Genomic DNA, 26717 nt, shown 5'->3' on the forward strand with positions numbered 1-26717 from the left:
TGTCAGACAGGGGTGTTTTAGATGTATAAAAATAAATAAACATTAAACACACGAGTCCTCTAACATAAAACAAAATATAATTGTCTGTATCATTTTCATATATCGCATTCATAATATGGACTTTTTCTCTTTTTAATGATTTGACAATAGTAAAAGGCTATACAGTGACTTTTCTTGTGTTTTTAGTTGTATCAAACATGATATACAGTAGGAGCCCAGTTTGGCCTGAGGCCCAGCACTGAGGATTATCTGGTAAAACGAGTGGCCCGTCCAGACCTGCCCTAATTAGATACTTCCTCAGTACAGGCTGAGATCCCATTACCAGGCACCATCTCACCTCATCCCTCTGGGTAATCATACAGTTTAGGCTTACCCTCCAACTATACCGTTTTAGCCGGTACAGTACCGTTTTCTAATGGTCTGTACCGGCAAACGGGGCTGTACCGTTTTGTACAGGGTTGGTACACTCACCAGATTTGTTAAGCAGCGCTGCTGGGACACAGGACTCCCGCAGCGCTGCTGAGTGACAGCCGACCTCCGTGCTTCTCTGCCCTGACCGCCAGCGCCGGTATACAGAACATGCAGTATATTACTGCATGTTCTAAACTAGCCAGCGTCCGATGCCTCCAGCCCCCATGGACACGCCCCTTTACCGATTACCACGCCCCTTTATCTGCGGTCATGCCCCCCCATGTACCGGGTTCTTACTAGGCAATTTTGGAGGGTCTGTATCTTGTAGCTGCCCCAAACAGAGGGCCTGATTCAGAGCCGCACGTAAGCGGCCACTCGTTCGTATGGGTCGTAATGCGCATGCGCAAACCAGTCATTAGGGTCGGAAATCGTGCGCTCGCAAAACAGCGAGGGGCTGCTAATTTGATTGACTAAATGTACCATTTGTGGTTGGTAACGGGAAGGTGCTTGAAAAAGGGGGAGTGGAGATCCGAACGCAGGCGTGCCTAACGGTCAAATGGGCGTTTAATGGGAGTGCATAATTAGTAAAGGAGCGTCATTGACGTTCTTGGTTGTCTTTTAGCCTGAACTGCTCGCAGTGATATCGGGAAGTAAATCCTACCACAAGCACTGCGAGCAGTTCAGATGCCTTTCCGATGTACCCGATTAATCTAATAAATACCGGAGATGACGTGTGATGCGAACGTCTTTACAAAATAGCGAGCGCATTTTTCGTTCGCTTGCTCAGACATAGAGGTGTCAACAAACGTAAATAGCCGGCCCCTTTTTTGGAACGACCGTCCGCAAATAGCGTCCGGCTCTGAATCAGGTCCAGAGACCATTAGGTCATTGCAAATGGTACAAAAGAAATGCGACTAACTAATTAGAGATGTGCAGTTCGGTTCTGCAGAAAGCCAAATCCACCCGAAATTCTGAATCCGGACAGATCCGAGTCGCGGTTCTGATCTTCCCGTGGTTCCGAATTCGGATTTTAAATACAAATTTCAGGTTTTAGATTGCAAAAATTACATGATTTTAGCTGTTTTTAAAAACATTTTATCATTTATTTATTTTTTTAATAAACCCCGATCCAAAAAAAAAAAACACTTGAGGATGGTTTGGCAAAACCAAAAAGTCGAAGATGAATCGAGATGCAAAACCAAAACACCGGGGTCAGCGCACATCTCTAATAATGATAATAGTTGTTATAATGAATTAACAAGTTTTAAATATAGCAAAATAGTTGCAAGAAATCAAAAAAGTTGGAAAAATAGAAATGTACTCTATCAATGGCCTAGACACTAGGGTACCTGGCAACACATCTTGTGCTACATCTTGCTAACAGGCCTCTATATTTAACACTGGAAATAGACAATGGGCCTGATTCAGAGCCGGACGCAATTAGGGCACGCTCGTACAGAAAATAGGGGTGGCTATTCAAATGAACCGTTCGCTCTTTGTGGTCTGTTCACGCCTCTAGGTCTGAACGAGCGAACAAAACTTGCGGTCGTTTTTTGGGAAACTACGCCCCCTGGCCGCTCGCATCCTACGTAATGTCCGCTATTTATTAGATTAATTGAGTACAGGGTATGAACTGCTCGCTATTCTTGTGGTTGGTTTTTGCTACCACAATTTTGCGAGCAGTTCTGGCTATAAAATAACCCAGTGACGTGGTCAATGACGCTGCTGTTTTAATTATACACACCCATAAAACGCCCGTTTTGACCTTTAAGCACGCCTGCGTTCGGATCTCCACTCCCCGTTTTCAAGCACCTTCCCCTGTTACCACCCACATACGCCTCAATCTGTCACTCAAATTATCAGGCATTCGCTATTTTGCGAGCACATGAATTTCGACCGCGCTGACTGGTTCGCGCCTGCGTATAACGATCCGTACGCATGCGCAGTTGGGCAAACATCGCTCGGAGCGAACGAGCGTCCGCTTACGAGCGGCTCTGAATCAGGCCCAATGTTGAGAGAGCACAATTATGCAACTAGACATTAACAGACAGTACGAGCTTTACTGCGAACACCAACCTGAGCTGGCGAACATGCTTACCCAGAGTGCCAGCATTAAGGACTGAAACGCCCACAACAACCTGGTGACAGGAGGAGGATCAGGCCAGGGCACACTTCTGTCACCCATGTACTGGCAGGTCACTGTAGCTGGTACAAGTAAAGGTGTGTAGGAGCCCAGAATTCCCATGTGACCTGTGCACTGACATCCCTGAGTGCTGAGGACATTCACTGCCGCTGTGTCTCTCTGCTTCACACTGCAGAATGTTACAGTCCTTTTCCATTTCCATCCACAACATAATGCAGCCAAGTGGGGTCCAGTTGTCAGTGAGGTTTGTGTTTGTGTAATGGAGTCTTCGCCAGGTTAGTAAGGGCACCAGAGCTCTGATGGCATGACTGGCAGCAGGATCTATAGAAAGCAGCTTGTGAAATGCTCCTGGCACTGGGGTCCTGTGCAGGGGACCCCTGATGGTATGATCTAGAGCTAATAAAAACCAGGTGTGTTTCAGTGTGTTTGTAACATTACAGTTAATTCCATTACAAGAAAACATTTCTGGCCACATTTGGTTTTCTATTTTATTACTCGTAAAAGTCACTTTTGTGGCTTTTATGTAACTTAAATATGACTTTAAAAAAAATAAAGAAATTACATTTTAATAAAACTTCACAAGCTGACGTACAGTAAGTCTCCATTTTTGGTTCTATTCAGTGTTATATATAATATTTTTATATATATAACCCTCATAGTCTGAGAAAGTCGTCTCTGAAAACCGGTGCAATACAATCACAGAAATAATCTGCTATCAGGCTTCAGGATAGGATTGTGCAGGGAGTTCCGTTGAGGGAAGAGGTAGCACCAGGCAGGGATTTCTCCCTATGGGTCTCTGGATTTCTGTGTCCTGTCACTGGCTCAGTAGTCAGTTTCTGTGCCACACCTAAGTGTGATTCTCAAATTCGCTGACCCAGTTTGATGAGTCTTAAAAACTTTCGTGATCAGACATGTACATCCAGATGTGGAACCGATCGTTTCAGTATTGCTGCCATGTTATTAGGGCAGTGGATCTCGATCCAGTAGCCGTCTGGGTCTTCAATAAACGCCAAGCCTTTAATTTTACCTGCAAACCAAAATACATTGGTTACATTAATCACAGAAATTCCCTCTCTAAACATTGTAACATAAAACGGTGAACACCCACAGGATCTGCTTACAGGGCTGATAACAACAGAGGACATGGGGCCTGATTCAGAGCCGGACGCTCTGACCAGAGCGCTCGCTCTGAATCAGGGCCCTCCTCCATTAAAATGGAGTGTCCTCCTGGACGCTCGTATAGCTGTGGGTGACCACCCACAGCATATACGAGAGTCCAAAAAGATGGTCGCGATGGTCTTGACCATCGCGACCATCGGACTTGCGAGGGAAACCCTGCGGTAGGGTTTCCCAGCCACAAGCCCTGGAGTGATTTTGGCTCTGTCAGAGCCAAAATCACTCCCACTGACATCACGAGTGATATCAGCGGGGCCGGCTTCAGACGGTAGGCGTTCCCATGGGAACGCCTCCGTCTGGCAGGCACGCCCACCAAAAGGGGCGTGCTGTCAGTCACCATCGACAGCACGCCTCCTTTGGTGCGAGACCCGGAGCGACAGCTTGGATGTCGCAGTCCGGGTCTCGCACATGCGCACGTCGGAGCTCCCTCCGTCGTGCGCATGCGCAGTGGGGAACATCGACCCACTTGCGAGCGTACTGCCGCTTGCGAGTGGGTCTGAATGACCCCCATTATTATCTGAGGAGTGGCTCGGTGAGTAAGAGCACCAACGGAAAGTTATGGAACTATGCTGTGAATAAATAGGAAATTATTCACAGGCTGAATGATCCTATTACTGTAAGGTGATGGCTTAATTAGTACCTATGTCAATTTGATTAAACCATCTGTGCTCAAGCATGGTGTCATTCTTAAAACCTGGACTGAGGGTGCTTTGAGGACTGAGGGCCTGATTCAGCACGGATAGCTACTGTAATCGCAGCTGCATAATCGCACGCAATGAAGCTGCGGAAATATGCTAATGTCTGCCGCCAGCATAGAGACGCCCACTACTGCAATACCTCACAGTCCTGCGTACACATCGGTAACATAGGAGAACATCGGCCGCTCACGCACAATTACAACAGGGATGACCTGTCTCAGAATTTGCAAGTCTCGTTGCGAGTACTCAAACTGCGTATGCCGTCACAGTGGCTAATTTATGCACGCCCATGCAACGGCGTTCAAACGGACAGGCACGCCTGCGTTTCACTGACCACTCCCCCGTCACCACCCCCAAATGCTCACGGCCTGTCACTCACTCTGCGATGGGCTCCACAGTGTGATTGCCGCGCACATGCAGTGCGGTGCATACGCATGCGCAGTACGCAACAATCGCCCGATCTGCGTACATGGTTGCAATTTGCGATCCATGCTGAATTAGGCCCTGATCCATGCTGAATGAGTTTGAGAGCCACTGGTGTAAGCTGTTTCTGATGAGACTATGAGCACTTACCTGTGTAATCATATATGTGCATGTATCAGACACAGGGCTTGATTCTGAGATACACGCTAACCCGATGGTTAACGTACATCGCCGATGTTTGTGGGTCTGCACAGGCCCCATTCTGCGTGTGTGCAGAGCCAGTCCTGTGCGCTCGCTAGGAGACCCCCTTAGTACATGTCAGTCATGCTGCAGCATTTAGGGGGCAGAGCAGAGGGTGGCGACGAAACCGTTCTCCAAAAACGGTGGCGTGTCGCCCTTGTTTTGGTGGCGCGCCGAGCACAGGTTCTGCGTTAGTGGGCGCCAACTACCTGGACTGCTGTCCACGTCCATCTCAGCTTATGCAGCCTGACAGCTACCAAATCAGCATCCTTCGCGTAGGACAGTCGCGATGGTGATCAGATTCAGCATCTACGGATGCTGCACTCAGAATGCAGATGCAATGCAGAAGGTGTCTATTTCCTATAGACACATCCTGCTCATAGGCGTCTTTAAAATGGGTGCAAGGTGTGCGGCGCACTCGGGCCCCTGGACCCATGGGGACCCACACCGCACACATTGCACCCATAGTTAATAATACTCACCTTTCCACTGATTCCGGTGAGCAGCAAAAAATCGCTGGGGAAATGGCGGCGGCCATTTTCCCGGTGACCTGTGCATGCGCAGAAAAGATGCCCCCGGGAAAAAGGCACGGGCGTTATTTTCCCAGAAACCTGTGCATGCGCAGTAGATTCTGGCATGAAGCCAGAAACTACTGCACTCAGGGCCTGATTCAGACCCGCTCGCAAGCACATAGCGCTTGCAAGCGGGTCGATGGCATGCGCGAGCCCCGGGGCGAGCGCAAAAAGCACTTGCTCCGGTGTTCGCATCCAAAAGGGGTGGCTGTCGATGTTGATCGACAGCTCGCCCCGTTTGGAAGGCGGGGAGGGGGAGTGGCTGGGCAAACGGAGGCGTTCCTGCAGGAACGCCTGCCGTTTGTGGGCGGCCCTACTGACATCACGAGTGTCAGTAGGTGGACTTCCTGCTCTATTAGAGCAGGAAGTCCACTGGGGCTTGCGGCCACGAGACCCTACCGCAAGGGTCTCGTCGCAAGCCCGTTGGTCGCGATGATCTTGACCATCGTGACCATCACCTGGCCGCTCGCATAAGCTGTGAGTGGTAACCCACATCTATTCGAGCGGCCAAGAGGCAGCAACTACAAAAGCAAGCACCCGCCCTGATTCAGAGCAAGCGCTCGTTTTTGCGAGCGGGCCTGAATCAGGGCCTCAGTGCACAGACAGAGAGGAGGGGGCCCAATCGGATCAAACCTTCTGGCTCCATTAATCATGCGGAAACAGCACACACTGTGTAATGCCTAACTGAATCAACCCCATAAAATAAGGCAAAATTCATATAAGATAATTACATTTTATACATTTATTTTCCATTGAATAATAATATTTACCAAACTCAGGTTTCTTTACAAATGTGACTCCCAGCTCCTCAAACCTTTTGCAGGCAGCGTAGACATCAGGTACTGAGATTCCTATGTGACCTATATAGAAGCAAAACAGACAATGAGGATCTGGCTCAGTGATTAAGAGCACATTATAGAATATGCTTATCAGAGGCCACTTATGCAAATATTGTTTATTTTAGTAAATACCTAAACAACGTTCTGGTGTAAAATGTTTAACCTGCTTATACTCAGTTTTGCTCCATTCCTTCCATTAGAACACTTCCAGTCCTTTAGATTTCCTTCACAGCGCTATCAGGGGAAGCTATGACAGCGTTACTAGAGGACCTGGGGAGCTGATGCCATGTCAGCAACTGAGCAACCTCTTGGAGTGAACCCTCACACGGGCCCTGAAGGTGCATACCCACTAGACGATATTTTGCGCAATTTGCCAGATTTCGACACATCGGAATGACAAATCATGTAAAATATGTCCAAATCATGAGTGTCCACTCACGATCACGATGCCGATGCGCGTACCTGCGGGTCATATATTGCATCATCAGATTTTGCTTACAGCAGATAAGATCTGCCAATCTCGTACACGATCCGGCGGCATATCGTTCAGTGTTTATGCTTGAACAATATGTCGTTCGAATACGATGCCAACATTACTTGCATGCACGGATCAGGGAGATCCGTGATGCATGTATCTGTGTAAAATAAAAAAAATAATATGAAGAAAAAAAACAACTTTGTGGCCCCTTCACCCCCACCACAGCACAACCAGCCGGGCTTTTGAGACCCAGTACTGGTTGTGCTAATTACAGGGGACAAACAACGTAGGGGTCCCCTGTATTTAACGCAACCAGCACTGAGCTCTGAACCGGTCCTGGTCCTGCAAATACAGGGGAAAAAATTAGTAGGGTTCCCTTGTATTTACCAGAACCAGCACCGAACTTTTTCTAGTGGGGGGGTAAATCCACAGCCAGGGAAACCCTATCACAGCGTCCCCCGGCCAAAGCATTACCCCTGACTGCTAGTCAGCCCAGGCCGGTGATCCCTGGGGAGTTGGGGACCCACCCAATAAAGGGTCCCCCTCTCCAGGGAACCCAAGGCCTAGGCTGATAGCCCGTGGCTATCCCCGGCACCCCTGGGTGGTGGGTGCTGGGTTGATTATGTAGTGTGCTGTATTTGAAATAGTAAAAATTATTGTATTTTGCTGTTGAACTACAGGTCCCAGCAAGCCTCCCCCACATGCTGGTACTTGTAGAACCACAAGTACCAGCATGCGGGGCATTACGGGCCCGCTGGTACCTGTAGTGCCACAGCAAAATAAATACTTAATAAACCACAGAACACACACACCGTAGAAAGCAAGACTTTATTACAGCATACACACACACAATCTCACATATTCACCTATGTATCCGTGAAGCCCATCACGTCCACTTGTCCAGTAGAATATCCATAGGGTGCCTGTGAAAAAAAAATCCATACTCACCTGCTCCTATGCATGGAACACGTCCTCTTCGTTCCATATAGGCAATCCCTGGTCTTGGCAAAACTAAAAAACGGAAATACCTGGACCCGCGAACCAAGTACCGTCCTCTAAGGATGGTACTTCCCGAATGACCACTCAGTTGTGGGATTTCACTATGGAGCTGAGCGCTCATTGGCTGAGAGAGGTAAGCCTTCCACCTCTCAGCTAATGAGCGGTTCCCACCATTGCCTTCAATGTTGAGAATCGTGAGTTTACTTAAGGTGACATTATCATTATTTGTTATAATTTGTGACAATTAATTAAACTCTTCTACAATAAGTTGTTACAACGTACCAAATCCTCGAGGGTCCGTGTTGCCATTATGATACGGTTTCCCGTCATTCTCACTACCCCAGTTGCTGCAGGATATGAAACATACAAGAGTTATATGGAGCGGGCAGTTGTGTGAAAATTAGAAATTATGAGATTATTGGTCTCCAATAGCCAAGGGCGTAACTAGAACTTTTTGGGGCCCCATATAAAAAAAACGGTAGGGGTCTTCTAGACAGACACCTCTCTCAGCACCGGTTGTTCACTTTAGGCCACATAGTATTGCCCAAAATAATTTTATGCTGCATACTAGTGCCTTAGGGCCTGATTCAGCTTGGATCGCAATTGCTAATACGCACGCAAACGGCCAATTGTGTACTGTGCATGCAGCGCAGTGCGCGTGTGCGAACTGACCACAGCGATCGGGACTGCGATCGCAGTGGCCACGCAGACCCATCACAGAGTGATTAACAGGAAGTGCCATTTGTGGGTGGAGCTGGGGGGTAGTCGGCGAAACGCAGATATGCCAGTGCGTTTGAACGCCGTTTCATGGGCATGCATGCATCCTGAGGCCTCATAGCGTGCACTGAAGATAGCAATTTCTGAGTAAGGTCAGAGCTTGTGCAAGTGTGCGTGAGGCTGCGATGGTACTCCATTGTACCAATGTTTTCGCAGTCTTACTAAACATTACGGATGTGTGTAAGGTAAAGTGGGCATCCTTATGTAGTGGCGGCATTGCGATCGCAATGAATTAGCATACTATCGCAGTTGAACTGCGTGTGTAATAGGGGTGTGCACCGGACACTTTTCGTGTTTTGTGTTTTGGTTTTGGATCTGGATCTTTCTTCGTGTTTTGGATCTGGATTGGTTTTGCCAAAACCACCCTTCCGTGTTTTGGGTTCTGGGTTTTGTGTTTTGGATCTGGATTTTTTCTTAAAAAATAAAAAAAACCCGCTAAAATCACATAAATGGGCCTTTTTTTGTTCCTACGCTATTAATAACCCCAATAACATTAATTTCCACTCATTTCCACTCTATTCTGAACACCTCACACCTCACAATATTGTTTTTAGGCCAAAAGGTTGTACCGAGGAAGCTGGATGACTATGCTAAGCGACACAAGGGGGCGGCACAAACACGTGGCCCATCTAGGAGTGGCACTGCAGTGGCAGACAGGAAGCCAATCAGCGTTATGGTGCCCATTTGCATGTAGCACGAACCCGGGAGATCCGTGCTACATGCATCTGTGTGATTGGCACAGAGCAATGACAGGTCCGTGAGACCCGTCTGTGCTGCTGTGGTAAAAAAAAAAACAAAAAACCTGTGTAAAAAAAGAAAAAAATGGCGTGCACCCCCCCAAAAAAGAGCAACCAGCCCCGGGCATTAGTAACCCAGTGCTGGGTGTGCTTAAATACAGGGGACAAACGACGTAGGGGTCCCCTGTACTTAAGCACAACCAGCACCGGGCTAGTCAGAACCAGCGCTGGTTGCCAAAATACGGGGGACAAACGACGTAGGGGTCCCCTGTATTCTGCGCAACCAGCTCTGGGCTCTGATCCGGTCCTGGTTCTGGAAATATAGGGGACAAAAAATGAGTAGGGTTCCCCTGTATGTTCCAGAACCAGCACTGGACTTTTTCTAGCGGGGGGCTGATGCCACAGCCAGGGGAGCCCTTTCACCGGGCCCCCCAGCCGCAGCATCAACCCTGACCGCTAGTCAGCCCAGGCCGGGGATCCCTGGAGAGCTGGGGACCCCCCCAATAAAGGGGTCACCCTCTCCAGGGCACCCCAGGCCCAGGCTGATAGCCCGGGGCTATCCCCGCCACCCCTGGTGGCGGTGGGTGGCGGGTTGATTGTGTGGTGTGGTGTAAATAAAGAATATCAAACATTGTCTTTACAAGTAGAACTGCAAGTCCCAGCTAGCCTGCCCCGCATGCTGGTACTTGGAGAACCACAAGTACCAGCATGCAGGGCATTAAGGGCCCACTAGTACCTGTAGTTCACCTGTAAAAAAAATGTTTAAAAAAACACAGGACACACACACCGTGACAGTATAAGTTTATTAAACATACATACACACACACACATGTACACATACTCACCTATGTAACCTGTAGCATCGGTCCACTTGTCCGGTAAAGTATCCCTAGGGGACCTGTGAAAAAAAACATACTCACCATCTCCTATGCGAGGTTCTGTCCTCTTCGTTCCAAAGTAGGCATCCCCGGACTTGGCAAAAAAAAAAAAACGAAAACGCGATCCACGAACTTAGTACCGTTCTATAGAACGGTACTTCCCGAATGAGAGCTTAGCGGCGGGGTATCACCATGGAAACCCCGCTGCTAAGCGTTCATTGGCTGAGAGAGGTCATCTCCCGTCTCTCAGCCAATGAACGGCTCCCTCCATTGTAGTCAATGGTGGGAACCGCAGGGTAAACTTTAATAACCTTGCGGCTCCCAGCATTGACTACAATGGAGGGAGCCGTTCATTGGCTGAGAGAGACGGGAGATGGCCTCTCTCAGCCAATGAACGCTTAGCAGCGGGGTTTCCATGGTGATACCCCGCCGCTAAGCTCTCATTCGGGAAGTACCGTTCTATAGAACGGTACTAAGTTCGTGGATCGCGTTTTCGTTTTTTTTTTTTTGCCAAGTCCGGGGATGCCTACTTTGGAACGAAGAGGACAGAACCTCGCATAGGAGATGGTGAGTATGTTTTTTTTCACAGGTCCCCTATGGATACTTTACCGGACAAGTGGACCGATGCTACAGGGTTACATAGGTGAGTATGTGTACATGTGTGTGTGTGTATGTATGTTTAATAAACTTATACTGTCACGGTGTGTGTGTCCTGTGTTTTTTTTAAACATTTTTTTACAGGTGAACTACAGGTACTAGTGGGCCCTTAATGCCCTGCATGCTGGTACTTGTGGTTCTCCAAGTACCAGCATGCGGGGCAGGCTAGCTGGGACTTGCAGTTCTACTTGTAAAGACAATGTTTGATATTCTTTATTTACACCACACCACACAATCAACCCGCCACCCACCGCCACCAGGGGTGGCGGGGATAGCCCCGGGCTATCAGCCTGGGCCTGGGGTGCCCTGGAGAGGGTGACCCCTTTATTGGGGGGGTCCCCAGCTCTCCAGGGATCCCCGGCCTGGGCTGACTAGCGGTCAGGGCTGATGCTGCGGCTGGGGGGCCCGGTGAAAGGGCTCCCCTGGCTGTGGCATCAGCCCCCCGCTAGAAAAAGTCCAGTGCTGGTTCTGGAACATACAGGGGAACCCTACTCATTTTTTTCCCCTGTATTTCCAGAACCAGGACCGGATCAGAGCCCAGAGCTGGTTGCGCAGAATACGGGGGACCCCTACGTCGTTTGTCCCCCGTATTTTGGCAACCAGCTCTGGTTCTGACTAGCCCGGTGCTGGTTGTGTTTAAGTACAGGGGACCCCTATGTCGTTTGTCCCCTGTATTTAAGCACACCCAGCACTGGGTCACTAATGCCCGGGGCTGGTTGCTCTTTTTTTGGGGGGGGGCACGCCATTTTTTTCTCTTTTTACACAGGTTTTTTTTTTTTTATTTACCACAGCAGCACAGACGGGTCTCACGGACCCGTTAGTGCTCTGTGTCAATGACACAGATGCAAGTAGCACGGATCTCCTGGTCCGTGCGTGCATCTGTGTCATTGAAATACACAGCAGCACAGACGGGTCTCACTGACCCATCTGTGCTCTGTGTCACTGTCAATCACACAGATGCATGTAGCACGGATCTCACGAGTCCGTGCTACATGCAAATGAGCACCATAATGCTGATTGGCTGAGAGCCGTGACAGACGGCTCTGTCAGCCAATCAGCACTTTGCCCATTAAAGGCAAAGGCATTTTTTTTTAAATGGCCGCTCGAGGCAAAACCTCGAGATCCGACAGCAGATCTCGAGGTTTTGCCTCGGGAGAGGGATCCGGGGCAGACAGGGAGATCCGAGCTTGGGCTCGGATCGCCCCGGATCCCCGAAGTTCGGGTGGGTTCGGTTCTCAGGGAACCGAACCCGCTCATCCCTAGTGTGTAATCGCTATTGCATTCGCAGTTGCGATCGTTAGTGAATAATGCCCTTAGTTCACATTGTCACAAAGTGCCCCCAGATGTGATCGTGCCCCTTCAAAGTCCCCCCTTACATATGGCATATCAGACTGCTCCACAGGCCCCTTTTATGCCATCAGGCTACTACATAGACTCTTCCACTGGACCCTTATATGCCACCACTCTTCCACTGGCCCCTTATATGTCAGACTCCTACACCGGCCCCTGATAGGTCATCAGACATCTATACTGGCTCCTTATATGCCTTCATACTCCTACATTGGTTCTTTATATGTCATCAGACTCCTACCCTACCATTTATAGGTCATCACCAGCCTTTTACATGCCATCAGACTCCTATACCACACCCTTACATGCCATCATACTCCTACATTGGTTCCTTATATGTCATCAGATTCCTACCCTACCATTTATAGGTCATCAGACTCCTACACCGGCCCTTATATGCCATCAGTCTCCTATACTGGACCTTTATATGTCATTAGACTCCTACACCGGCCCTTTATATGTCATCAAACATATGACCCTTATGGCCATCAGACCCCTTATATTGCACCAGACCCCACCACAGGCCCCTTATATGCCATCAGACTCCTACACCACACATTTTATGCTATTAGACTCACACACTAGCCCAGAGGTTCCCAAACTTGGTCCTCAAGCACCCCAACGGTCCAGGTTTTAAAGATAACCATGCTTGCACACAGGTGACTTAATTAGTACCTCTGTCTTCTGATTTTACCATCTGTGCTCAACCATAAACATCCTTAAAACATGGACCATTAGGGTTTCTTGAGGACCAAGTTTAGGAACCACTGCACTAGCCCCTTATATGTCATCAAACTCCTACACCAGCTCTAGATATGCCATAAGACCCTGCCACAGACCTCTTATATGCCATCAGATTGTGCTACAGGCCCCTTTTATGCCATCAAACACCACCACAGGCCCCTTATATGCCATTAGAGCCTATCACAGACCTCTTATATGCCATAAGACCCTGCCACAGACCTTTTATATACCATCAGACTCTGCCACAGGCTTCTTTTATGGCATCTGATTGACACTTTTATGCCATCAGACTCCACAACATGCCCCTTATGTGCCATCAGACTCCTCATAGGCTCTTTATGTGCCAGACTCCACCACATGCCCCTTATGTGCCATAAGACCCCTGCACATGCCTCTTATATGCCATCAGACCTCACATATAAAAACTCTATTTACAAAGAAAAAAGAAGGTTTAAAGAGAGTGTGAGTTAGCCAAAATATGGAAATGAGTAAGTGTCAATTTGCAAGACAATTGAGCATAGATGATGTGTTATTCTTAGCTCACACAGTCCGCATTTGGGATGTCATGACATGTTATAGCTGGGGAGCGGTGTAGGGAAAAGAACCCCATGTACAGTCGTCCTTCCTCAACTGATGATGACCAGGCTGGGAGACAAGCAGAATGGCTGGAGACGCACCTCAGCAGCATGGTGCATCCTAACCCCGCTGTGCTCACCGATGCCCTGCTATGAAAAGGTGCTGATTTATGTTAGTGGAGCACTTGCTCATCCCCCCTGGCTACACCACTGTCCTCAGTAGTGAAATAAATGAAAAACCCCAAAACATCAGGGGAGCACATGCCCCCTCCCACTCCTTACCCCTGACTCTACCACTGGTAGCACTGCTGGCCCCCTCCAACAGCATTCGGCCAGCGACATGTGCTGGTTGAAGCAGTCCAGGCCACATAGCAACGACACCTGCTGTACTTACACCCCTGCAAATAGCAGTTATATAAATCACTGTGTTAGATGATACACACATTATATAATGGTGCGCTTTGCAATCTCATGCTGAAACACGTTATCACGCTGAGCTATGTTATAAAGAATGCACTGCCTGTTACAGAGTACATATGGCAATACAAAGAGATTAGGTGAGAGCAATAGAAGGCTTTACCTTTAGCTAAACAGAACTACAAAAGGGAGAGTGGTGAGTGATTATTATAAATCTTCAATTACATTGAACAGAGATTCTGATTCACTACAGTACGCAACTGCGTACGCAATAGCGATTAAGCACGCAGTTCAACTGCAATAGTGTGCTAATCCATTGCAATCGCAATGTCCTCGCAGCACAACATAAGGACGCCCACTTTACTTACCACACATCCATAATGTTTAGTAAGACTGTGAAACCATCAGTAACATTAAGTGCAATCGCAGCATCACGCACACTTGCACAAGCTCGGACCTTACTCAGGCATTGCTAACAACCACGCACACTATGAGACCTAGGCCATCGCAGTGTCTAATTTATGCACGCCCATGCAACGGCGTTGAAACGGACTGACACGTCTGCATTTCCCCGACTACCCCCCGTAACCACCCACAAACGGCACTTCCTTTCAATCACTGTGCGATGGGTCTGCGTAGTCACTGCGATCACAGTCCTGATGTCAATGGCTAGTTCACAGACGCCCACTGTGATGCATACGCATGCATAGTACGCAACAATTGTCCAATTGCGTACGTCATTGCAGTTGCGTACGGTAGTGAATCAGGCCCAGAGTACTATGCAAGAAAAGCGTCTGAGTACAATATGTTAGTAGTGAAAAAAGAGAAAGGGGGTTATGCCATACCAAGTGATCCAATGTCTTATCTGTCTTACTTTTATTCTCTGCAAACCTTTATTAATATAAGAGAGTGTCTTACATACATATTTTTATTATCTCAGAATTCCAACAAAACATATGCTTTAAAATTCTCAAAAACTTTGTGTTTATCCCTTATGACTGCCCCCTCCCCTCAGGCCCCCAGCAGTGAAAAATAAATTGTCCACACCAACTTTAAAGTTGGGATCTCACTGGGAACTTAGGGCTCGATTCAGACCGGCTCGCTAGATGCGCTTGCACGCAGCGAAAGTATGCAAATACGCAATCGCACGGCAAGCCTTTAGCACGCGGTGTGTATGCAGACGCCTCCCAGCCTGTCTTAACACGCCCACTTACACACATCATCTCCAGGATGTGAATGCAACCATCGGTAACATCGAGTACCATCGGAAGCGATTGCAGCACTTGTGGATGACCATACCCTACCGCAAGCACTGCGAGTGCTTCAGTGTGACTTTCAACCATATGACGTGTACAATGACACCGTGTCTTAATTATGCACGCCTCTTAAACGGCGTTGAGACGCTCAGGCACGCCTGCGTTCACACCACCACTCCCCCATTTCCATCGACCAACCCCTGTCACCACCCACAAACGTCTTGTCCTGTCACTCATTCTAGCGAGCTGTCTGCGCAGCGAACAAACGCTTCCCAATCGCATGGACTAGTTCACACACGCGCACTGCGATGCGTACGCATGCCCAGATTGCAAACATCGGCACGCTGCGTGCGAACGCATCCTAGCGAGCAGGTCTGAATCAAGCCCTTATAGTCATTTTTGGCACTAAAACGCTGATCTCTGTGAGCACCGTCATTGCCTGCAGCTCAGGATCAGGCCCAATATGTTTTCTCTATATAGATCCTGGCCTGATAAAAATAAATAGATTTTTGTATGCGCACACATGCCAAAATGTGCAGATTTATAACATGTTCAAAGATTTCTAAATGAAAAACGGCATACCAAAGAAAATGTACCATTCAGGATTGTAGTAAGCGATTATTGGTCACTTAGGGGTCTATTTATCAAGCAGTGAACCAGTGGAGAAGTTGCCCATAACAACCAATCAGCCTTCAAGTAGCATTTATCAAGTACAGTCTATAAAATAATAGTTAGCTGATTGGTTGCTATGGGCAACTTCTCCACTGGTCCTCTACTTTTCTCTACTGGTCTCACACTTTTCACTGCTTGGTACATGCAGTGCAGTGAGCAATAAAAATTGGGAGACCTACGGTAAAAGTAATTAAAAATGGGGCGAGTTGATGTGGAACGGCCCTCGCGGTGACGTTGGGTGTGCAGGCGATAAAAGAAATAATAATGATAAGACAGAATTTGCATGAAATAAGTTATCACATGTAATAAGGAATCCAGCTGTGTCTTGTAAGATAAAAGGTCACATTAGATTGTACAATTTGGAGGTTCTGTAAAAAGCATTGTACTGTATGTTATCATTGCAGTGGTGGGGTGTACCTCACCCCCCCCCCCCTCCACCGCCCATCGCTACCTGAGAAATTGGTCCCAATACAGAAGCAGGATCAGACAGAGGGCCTGATTCAGCTTGGATCGCATTTGCTAATACGCACGCAATCGGACGATTGTTGCATTCTGCGAATGCACTAAAGTGCACATGCGCGAACAAGCTATTGTGATTGGGACTGCGATGGCAGAGGAAGTGACGTCATCCGGCACCCGGTTGGTTGCCTGGGGGACACTTCCGGGTCTCGGACACCGCAACCGGAAGTGTGCAGTCAGAGCGCCGGTGGAATGCAGGGGTGACAGCACGATGGGCACTGCCAAGTAAGGTATTTAAAGTCACTGTTTGCTTGTATTTGATATTATGTGTGTTCCTGAGGAAGGGGTCATTGAACCCCGAAACGTATTATGTGCTGCTGCTTACATTGAGGGGAGTGATCTCCATTTTTGAGGGCACCCGGAGCAAGGTATAGACCCTTTTTGTGGTCTGCAGAGTGCCGGGCTTTCTTTGTACTATATATATATATATATATATATATATATATATACACACACAAACATAGACACAGTACACATATATACATTACTTATTGCTTCAGAGGCAGGGTGAGGCATATTGGCCAGCAGAAGGGGGCCAAATCCCGGGGCGGGACTTAATCCCGGGCCGCGGCAGGCGGCTCCGATGATAGAAAAAAAAAAACAGTTAATCTTAGGGATTGGGTCCGGGGATAGTGTGGGGACCCTATGTGTGAGGGCCCCGGGACGACCGCCCCTGTCGCCCTCCCTATAATCCAGCCCTGCACAGAGGCTACGCAGACCCCTCGCAGAGTGATTGACAGGAAGCACCATTAGTTGGTGGTGACAGGGGGGTGGTCGGGGAAACGCAGGTGTGCCTGTGCATTTGTACAACGTTTTAGGGGCGTGCATAAATTATCCACTGCGATGCTATACGCAGCCTGAGGCCTGATAGTGTACGTGGTTGTTAGCAATTCTTGAGTAAGGTCAGAGATTGTGCGAGTGTGCGTGAGGCAGCGATGGTACTGGATTGTACCGATGGTTTTGCTATTCTGCTAAACATTACGGATGTGTGTAAGGTAAAGTGGGCGTCCTTGTGTTGTGCTGAGTTTGCATTGCGATCGCAATGGATTAGCATACTATCGCAGCTGACCTACGTGCGTACGCAATAATGTGATCCCTAATGAATCCGGCCCTGAGTTACACAGCCTGCATTGTTCATATCTCAGCCCAGCTAATGCCCATGAATCCGGCCGCTTATTTCAAGATGCATTAATATTTGTTCCAGGGACAAAGGGGAATGAAAACAGTGAAAATAATTCACTATACAAAATCATGACAAATCCATTACACTTAAGTATAACAATATAAACACTATTTCTTTGTAATAGTTATGTACAATACTCACTGTGTCAACATAAGCGTCGCTTTGCAAGAAAAGGTCCAAGCCGTCCGCTCCTTCATGTTTTTTGGCATGTCCCTCTTATCCTCATAGCCCATTACATACTGGGAGAATTTCATAGACGGGTAGTCCAGCTTCTGCAGGAGACTGAGGTGAGATAACAACATACAATAAAAGATAGAAGGAGCAGGTTCCCCCAACAGCAGCACAGAGTATATCAGGACATGAGTGATGTGCTAGTGAGGACAGGACTGCGTGTGACAGGGGCAGTGACATGATGTGAGGAGGGGATGGGGGCAGCAGGAAGACAATGACTGAGAGTTATATAGTGGAAGGAGCAGGTTCCCCAAACAGCAGCACAGAGTATATCAGGAGATGAGTGATGTGTTAGTGAGAACAGGGCTGCATGTGACAGGGGCAGTGACATTATGTGAGGAGGGGAATGGGGCAGCAGCACAGAGAATATCAGGAGATGAGTGATGTGTTAGTGAGGACAGGGCTGCGTGTGACAGGGGCAGTGACATGATGTGAGGAGGGGAATGGGGCAGCAGCACAGAGTATATCAGGAGATCAGTGATGTGTTAGTGAGGACAGGGCTGCGTGTGACAGGGGCAGTGACATACTGTGAGGAGGGGAATGAGGGCAGCAGGAAGACACAGACTGAGAGTTATATAGTGGAAGGAGCAGGGTTCCCCCAACAGCAGCACAGAGTGTATCAGGAGATGAGTGATGTGTTAGTGAGGACAGGGCTGTGTGTGACAGGGGCAGTGACATTATGTGAGGAGGGGAATGGGGCAGCAGCACAGAGAATATCAGGAGATGAGTGATGTGTTAGTGAGGACAGGGCTGCGTGTGACAGGGGCAGTGACATGATGTGAGGAGGGGAATGGGGCAGCAGCACAGAGTATATCAGGAGATCAGTGATGTGTTAGTGAGGACAGGGCTGCGTGTGACAGGGGCAGTGACATACTGTGAGGAGGGGAATGAGGGCAGCAGGAAGACACAGACTGAGAGTTATATAGTGGAAGGAGCAGGGTTCCCCCAACAGCAGCACAGAGTGTATCAGGAGATGAGTGATGTGTTAGTGAGGACAGGGCTGTGTGTGACAGGGGCAGTGACATGATGTGAAGAGGGGAATGGGGGTAGCAGGAAGCCACAGACTGAGAGTTATATAGAGAAATAAGCAGGGTTCCCCAGCAGCACAGACACGTGATGTGGTAATGATAATATTAAATGCATTGATGTATGAAATTGTTCACATATCCAACTTATTTTTTGTTTACACTGTCTATAAATCAAAGGGACCTTTGAACATGTATGAACTGTGTGAGGAAGTATTTCCTTTGATTGCTCCTTTAATCTCTATAGTTTACGCAAACACCTTTCTATTCTCAGCTCCCACATGCACAATAAACAGCTAAGTAATAATAACAATATTTTTATTGATCAATAGGGTATAAAAACAGTTGTTGCCCAATATTGTGATGCCACCTAGCTCAACTTACATCATTCCAAGGCATTTATTGTAAAAGTGTAGGGACTTCCGGGGATCTTTAATTCTCAGCATGGTTTGCTGTATAATATAATCCTACAAGTACAGAAAACAAACATGGATATGTGAAGAATATCAGGAGAACTACCAGCAGCAGACATATGTATATCTATAATAATTACAAAACCCTTGTTGATGTGGTTTTGTATGCCATTATTGACCTGTTCTGCCATGATCCTTGCAGCCTGACATAAGGGTGGAGAAAAGAAGAGATACGGTCAATATCCCAACCGCGGGAATCCGGTGGTCAGAATGCCGGCTACGGAATCCCGGAGATAAGTAGCGGGGTTAGGGGGTGAGTTAGCGTTAGGGGTTAGGAACTAGGGGGAGGGTTAGGATTAGGCACTAAGGGGGGAGGGTTAGGTTTAGGGTGCGGAGAGGTTAGGTTTAGGCACTGAGGGGGGGAGCAGTGGCGTCCCTCCCCGCGGTGACACCTGACAAAAAGGGACATGGCTACGTGGGAAGGGGGTGTGACCACATGGGAAGGGGCACGGCCTCGCGGTCTGAACCCCCAAGGTTATCACTGGGAGGAGGGGTGACAGAGGTGCGGATTGCCCTGTGTGCAGTGCCGGCTCCCTCACTGTGTCAGGAGCCGAGTGCTGCACTTAATGACACCTGGGTGTGGCACGCACCCGCCTTGTGACGCCACTGGGGGGGAGGTTAGGTTTAGGGAGGGAAGGCTAGTGTTAGAGAGAGGGGGAGAGTTAGGATACCGACCGACAGGTGTCAGTGTCCTAACCCTTTCGGAATGCTGGTGTCCGGATTCTGACCGCCGGGATCCCAAACGCCGGCACCCTGTACCCATCCCAAAAATATGTATTCAACTGGTCATTAGCCGCTACAGGACCTATTTATCGATAATGGACAAAAAGAAAAATGTCAGAAACATTGTCTCTGGGGGAAACATACATTTTACAGAAAATTGGGCTTTTCTGGGCTTCAATACTAGACCCCTAAATGTAGAAAATGACAGCAAACATCTGATCTTTTATCCTACGCACTAGATTGAACAAATGTCCCAAATTAAATGATGACCAAAGTTTTTGGATTGTTTTGTTGTGTTATTTTTCCTTGGATATTATAGTATTGCAGGTAACGTAATATACAGACTTTATAGGTGCCTCTTGTTCACACTGTTGGAAGGAGTGTGCTCCCACACTGCCTCCCTCCAGCACTATACAGGTAAGGAGGGCCGGCGGTCGCTAGGACCCGCCGGAGCTCAGCTACATGAGGTCTGACCTTTGACGTTGGCTTCTCCCCAGCGTCCATGAGGACAGGTTGGACCAGGAGACTCTCACCACCTGAGAGCCTGCAGTGCCCTGCTGTATGCCCGCAAGTACACTATACCACCACCATTGTACACTAGACCACCAGTGCAACTATCCACCTGTGCTAGTAACGCAATCACGCCAGGTGCACTGTAACGCCCAGCAATACCCTGAGCTCCAGGCTACCACAAACAGTATTTTATAGCTACCGCTGTTACACCTGTGATGTTCCGTGTGTCATATGCTACTTGTTGTTCTGCTTGATGTAATAAATCTATCGCTATCAGCACCAACTAAAGCGTTACACACTTTATCACCATTACTTACACTCTGGCCAGATTTACTATACTCTGGTGCACCAGCTCATATGGAGAACTACTGTCCCCAGCACATTTACATCACATATCAACACCAGCACGGTCCGCATATTACTCTGCTAATACTTCAATAAAGGGATCATATAGTGGAAATTTGGGCCACTGGTGACTCATAGGCAGGGCCAGATTAACAATCGGACAGATGGGACTACAGTTCCAGGCCTACACATAAAAATAGGCCCTTCATCAGCATAAGGATGACCACTTGCCCAGCTGTCCACGTGGTCGGCCTTAAATATTAAAGTTGCATTTCTATTTCCCTCACATAATTATGCAATTTTTCTACTTTTATGAATTTTGAGAGACCTTTAGGCTGATAGTGTAGGGGATGTACACAGCTACATGGCACTGGCCACACCCACATGACACTGGTCACACCCACATGGTAGTGGCCACACCCCCTCCACTGCTTACACTAGGCACATTTTTAGCCCCAGGCCCATGTGGCCCTTAATCCAGCCCTGCTCACATGCATATAGGGCCTGATTCAGAGGCATTCGCTATTTGTGAGTGTTCGCTCTGAATCAGGGAGGATTTTTTTTGTTTTTTAAATCCGCCTCCAGGCCACTCGCATAGCTGTGGGTGACCACCCATAGCTTTTGAGAGCGACCTGGCGATGATTGCGATTATCGCGACCATCGGGTTTGCGACGAGACCCTTGTGGTAGGGTCTCGGTTCCCGCAAGCCCGAGTGAACTTCCTGCTGCATCACGAATGATGTCACTAGGGCCGCCCACAAATGGCAGGCGTTCCTTCGGGAAAGCCTCCGTTTGTCCAGATCAACATCGACAGCCGCCCTGTTTTTTAGTGAGCCCCGGAGTGAGTGAGAACCTCACTCGCTGTGGGGCTCGCGTGTGCGCACTGGCTGACCATCGACCCGCTTGCGAGTGCTATACGCTCGCGAGCGCATCTGAATCAGGCCCAAAGTCAGATTAAGATGGGACTCTAGACCAGATACTGGCTTGCCCCCTCTTCCAATCGTAACTTCCATTGCACCTTTCCCATGACATTCCCGGGCCCCTTTGTAGCATGTCATTCTGCTGACATACTTGCTGATCTTCATATTGCCATTAGTAAGCTCAGCTCTCACCCCAGCAGACTCCTGCAGTTGTGGAACTTGTTCGACAACAACTGCAGGACAACAGGTTCCATACAAATGTTGATTTTCAAGTTATATTATATTGCTGCTCATCATGTTAAACATATTTTAGACTGGCAATAAGTGTGATTTTTTTTTTTTTTGTATTGCTGTTTACAAAAAATTCCCTTATCGACACAAGAAGATATCTCCAGAGCAGCTAAGCAACTCTGACAATGCTGCCCTTGGGCCTGATTCACTACGGATCGCTATTCCGATCGCAGCTGCGATTATGCACGCAGGCCCGCTGCGAAAATATGCTAATGTCTGCAATCGCAAAGCCAGCGTAGAGACGCCTACTACCGCTTTCGCACATCCGTAAGACCTCGCAGTCCTGCGTATACATCGGTACCATCGAGTAACATCGGACCCTCACGCACAATTACAACAGGTCTGACCTTACTCAGAAATTGCCAACCTCGTCGCACGCAGTGAGTACACAAGCTGCGTATGCCGTCGCAGTGGCTAATTTATGCACGCCCATGTAACGGTGTTCAAATGGACAGGCACGCCTGCATTTCTCCGACCACTCCCCCATCACCACCCCCAACTGCTGACCTCCCGTCCCTTGATCTGCGATGGCTTTGTATCTGAGTAGGTGATTGCAGTGTGATCGCAATGTCAACTCACGTACGCGCACTGCGGTGCATACGCATCCACAGTACGCACCATCGGCCAATCTGAGTACGCTGTTGCAGTTACGATCTGTAATGAATCAGGCCTCTAGTGCGGTAAGAGTTAAAATACTAGAATGGTGGACCAGTCTCTGTAGATACTGTATGTAGATTTGGGTTTACAGTTCCAATAATACAATATAATAATGATGATGATTATAATAATAATAGTAATAACAATATCATGTGATCGGCCTGACGATTGTATAGCTGTGTATTCAGGAGGGATACAGGAGCGTTAGCCGGTAAATGGCTTACAAATCTCCTACAACTGGCGGATCAGGAGGTCGACTATTTTGTGCTGTTTAATATTTTAGATGCCGACCTCCCATAGAGGAATGTACACACTCTTATTTCTAGCTCAGGCCCTGATTCAGAGCCGGATGCTCTTTGTGAGCGCTCGCTCTGAATCAGGGCGGGTTTTTCTTTACCCCCCTACCTCCAGGCCGCCCGCTAAGCTTTAGCGGGCGGCCTGGCGATGGTCGCGATTATCGTGACCATCGGGCTTGCGACGAGACCCTTGTGGTAGGGTCTCGTCCACCGCAAGCCCCAGTGAACTTCCTGCTCTATTAGAGCAGGAAGTTCACTACTGACATCACTGATGATGTCAGTAGGGCCGCCCACAACCGGCAGGCGTTCCTTCGGGAACGCCTCAGTTTGTCCAGCCACCCCCCCTGCACGCCTACAAAACAGGGCGAGCTGTCAATCACAATCGACAGCCGCCCCGTCCTGTAGTGAAGCCCGCAGCGAGTGAAAATTCACTCGCTACGGGGCTCGCGCACGCCTTGCGTCGCACTGCCCGGCCATCGACCCGCTTGCGAGCGGGTCTGAATCAGGCCCTCAGTGTGTACAGGGTCACAGGGGGTCAAGCTGGGTACACACTACTCGGCTGATTGGGAGTGTTTAACCCGATCGCACAGATATGTACCCAGCTCAGATAGGTAGCCTCATCGGACGCAGCACTCGGATCTACGATAAAGAAAGGAGGCATCTTTTGTCCTCCGACGCCTCCTGCACTATTAGCAGTTTAGCATCGCTGCTGCGTCACAAAGGCCCCCATTTATTAATGATCGCTTTTGCAATGCGATGGGGCATGCCAGTAACGCCCATGATCGCATTGCAAAATGCGGGCATACCGGTCGGATGTATCATCCGGGACATGCAGGGACACAGGTTCAAAAAGGAGCCCGTCCCTGCAGGGGGTGCTGTACATGCGCTGTCCCGAGGACTGCACATGCACAGCCGCCATAGCCAGGGAGATCCCTCCGCCGGCTAATTATGCGCAGTGTAGCCCATAGGCTAACTTTATCTTCAGATGGCGTTAGCTGCAGGGGCCAATAGCTGGAATGCATCGCATTCCGGATATTGGTAAATTTGGCAGCATCATATCCCCCATAGAAACCTATGGGGGAGGCGGCTGCCAGCGGTAATGGAGGGATCACAGCAGGTATCGGTATCGGAGATACCTACTGCGGTCCCTTCTTAATACATACGGGGGATACTTAAAACACTTGTATACCTCAAATACACTTTGATAAATGAACCCCAAAAATACAAAGCAGCGTTGCAATTAGCGTCCGCCTCTGAGTCACCCCCACGGTTTCTCGACAGCTGCGCGTCTCTGTGGTCTATGGCAACACGTCTAGATGGCGCCTCACATGTGACTCTGACACTGCTGTCCTGTACATTATCTATACACAAGTCCCATCAGTCCTTCCCCTGCTGTCCTGTACATTATCTATACACAAGTCCCATCAGTCCTTCCCCTGCTGTCCTGTACATTATCTATACACAAGTCCCATCAGTCCTTCCCCTGCTGTCCTGTACATTATCTATACACAAGTCCCATCAGTCCTTCCCCTGCTGTCCTGTACATTATCTATACACAAGTCCCATCAGTCCTTCCCCTGCTGTCCTGTACATTATCTATACACAAGTCCCATCAGGCCTTCCCCTGCTGTCCTGTACATTATCTATACACAAGTCCCATCAGTCCTTCCACTGCTGTCCTGTACATTATCTATACACAAGTCCCATCAGTCCTTCCCTGCTGTCCTGTACATTATCTATATACAAGTCCCATCAGTCCTTCCCCTGCTGTCCTGTACATTATCTATACACAAGTCCCATCAGTCCTTCCCCTGCTGTCGTGTACATTATCTATACACAAGTCCCATCAGTCCTTCCCCTGCTGTCGTGTACATTATCTATACACAAGTCCCATCAGTCCTTCCCCTGCTGTCCTGTACAATATCTATTCACAAGTCCCATCAGTCCTTCCCCTGCTGTCCTGTACATTATCTATACACAAGTCCCATCAGTCCTTCCCCTGCTGTCCTGTACATTATCTATACACAAGTCCCATCAGTCCTTCCCCTGCTGTCCTGTACATTATCTATACACAAGTCCCATCAGTCCTTCCCCTGCTGTCCTGTACAATATCTATACACAAGTCCCATCAGTCCTTCCCCTGCTGTCCTGTACATTATCTATACACAAGTCCCATCAGTCCTTCCCCTGCTGTCCAACACACAGCAAAACTGTATCTAGCAACAACTGTACCAAATCTGCATTCTCATATTATCCATAGTTCAGTCAAATGACAAGTTACACTGCAGCACATTGCACCTTACTAGTGGGCAATACCTGCAGTGTCAGTGCCTATATGCATCATAATAAAGGGGGGCATCCACTAGACGATTTTATCCCTGTCCAACCTCTTACGATTTTCCCTTGAAGTTTCCCTTGAAATATGATCTTCCACTCTGAACAATTTGCAAAGGATTTGCAAAAGATTTGCAAAGGATTTGCAAAAGATTTGCAAACGATTTTCAAAAGATCTAACAATAAACTATGTTGTTTTAATCTGTGATTGAGAGCTTTCAACTATAGTGGGCAGACAGTGGTTCATCGTTTGATCGTTCAGCATGAACGATGTGTAAACGATGTGTAAACGATTTGTAAGCAATCAAGTGAAATTGACCTGCATGTTCAGTCGATGGAGGAGACGATCAAACGACCAGCGGGAGCGCGCATCGTACATCGTTAGAAACAATTACTGCACGATTTGCAAACGATGCTCAAACGATGTTCGAACGATGTTCGAACGATTATCGAACGATTTTATCATTATCGTTCAATCGTTCAACTTTATCGTCTAGTGGATACCCCCCTTAAGACATTATACTAACTTACTGCCTTAAATCTTACTAAATACTAATATTCTGAAATCTCTAAATGAGTGTGATACATAAATATGGGTTGCTGGGTGGAAAACATATACATTATACACACAAATATATCATACTGTGTGTGTGTGTGTGTGTGTGTGTGTGTGTGTGTGTGTGTACACATATACTGTACACACACATGTATGTACTACAGGAATGCACAGTGTATATCTCAGGAACGTGTAATGTGTTATTAGACTACCTTGGTGGAGGGGTCCGGCTCTCCGAGCTCCTGTGTCTCCTCCATGTCACTGTCCGGCACTCAAATGATTTCTCTACGGGACAGACAGCCTGACACCAGTGACACTCCCCAGTATGCTCTGGCTATACCTGCGGCGGAGGGGCGGGGATAACAACACCTGGATGGATCAGGGATCCCGCCCCAGTCACTGGCTGCCCGGATAGCAGTTCCTGCAGAGCAGAGAATGTAGTTCTGGAACGGACTCCTGCAGAGACGGCTCACTGTCAATTTAATTATGCAAAATAGGGATTTGCACTAATACAGGCAGCCTCACTGCTAGGACCTCCTGCTCTCATGGTGAACGTGACCTGTGCTGCACTGAGCAGTATTGGGGGGAGAATAGATATTATTAAGTTAGT

General features: G+C 48.3%; 1 protein-coding gene across 1 annotated transcript; it reads right to left on the bottom strand.

Annotated features, from left to right (window-relative positions):
* Positions 1-2222: 2222 nt before the first annotated feature.
* LOC148507938 (lactoylglutathione lyase-like) lies at positions 2223-26440 on the bottom strand. The gene is made up of 6 exons (XM_088445319.1): positions 26320-26440; positions 19385-19467; positions 17886-18026; positions 8262-8326; positions 6434-6523; positions 2223-3581 (listed from the first exon to the last, which is right to left on the bottom strand). Exons 1-6 carry the CDS (start codon positions 26362-26364, stop codon positions 3460-3462), a joined length of 546 nt encoding a protein of 181 aa, XP_088301445.1. The 5' UTR covers positions 26365-26440; the 3' UTR covers positions 2223-3459.
* Positions 26441-26717: the final 277 nt, after the last annotated feature.

Source organism: Taudactylus pleione, unplaced genomic scaffold (assembly GCF_031769625.1).
Source record: "Taudactylus pleione unplaced genomic scaffold, aTauple2 ptg000378l, whole genome shotgun sequence".
In the NCBI taxonomy this organism is placed as follows: domain Eukaryota; kingdom Metazoa; phylum Chordata; class Amphibia; order Anura; family Myobatrachidae; genus Taudactylus; species Taudactylus pleione.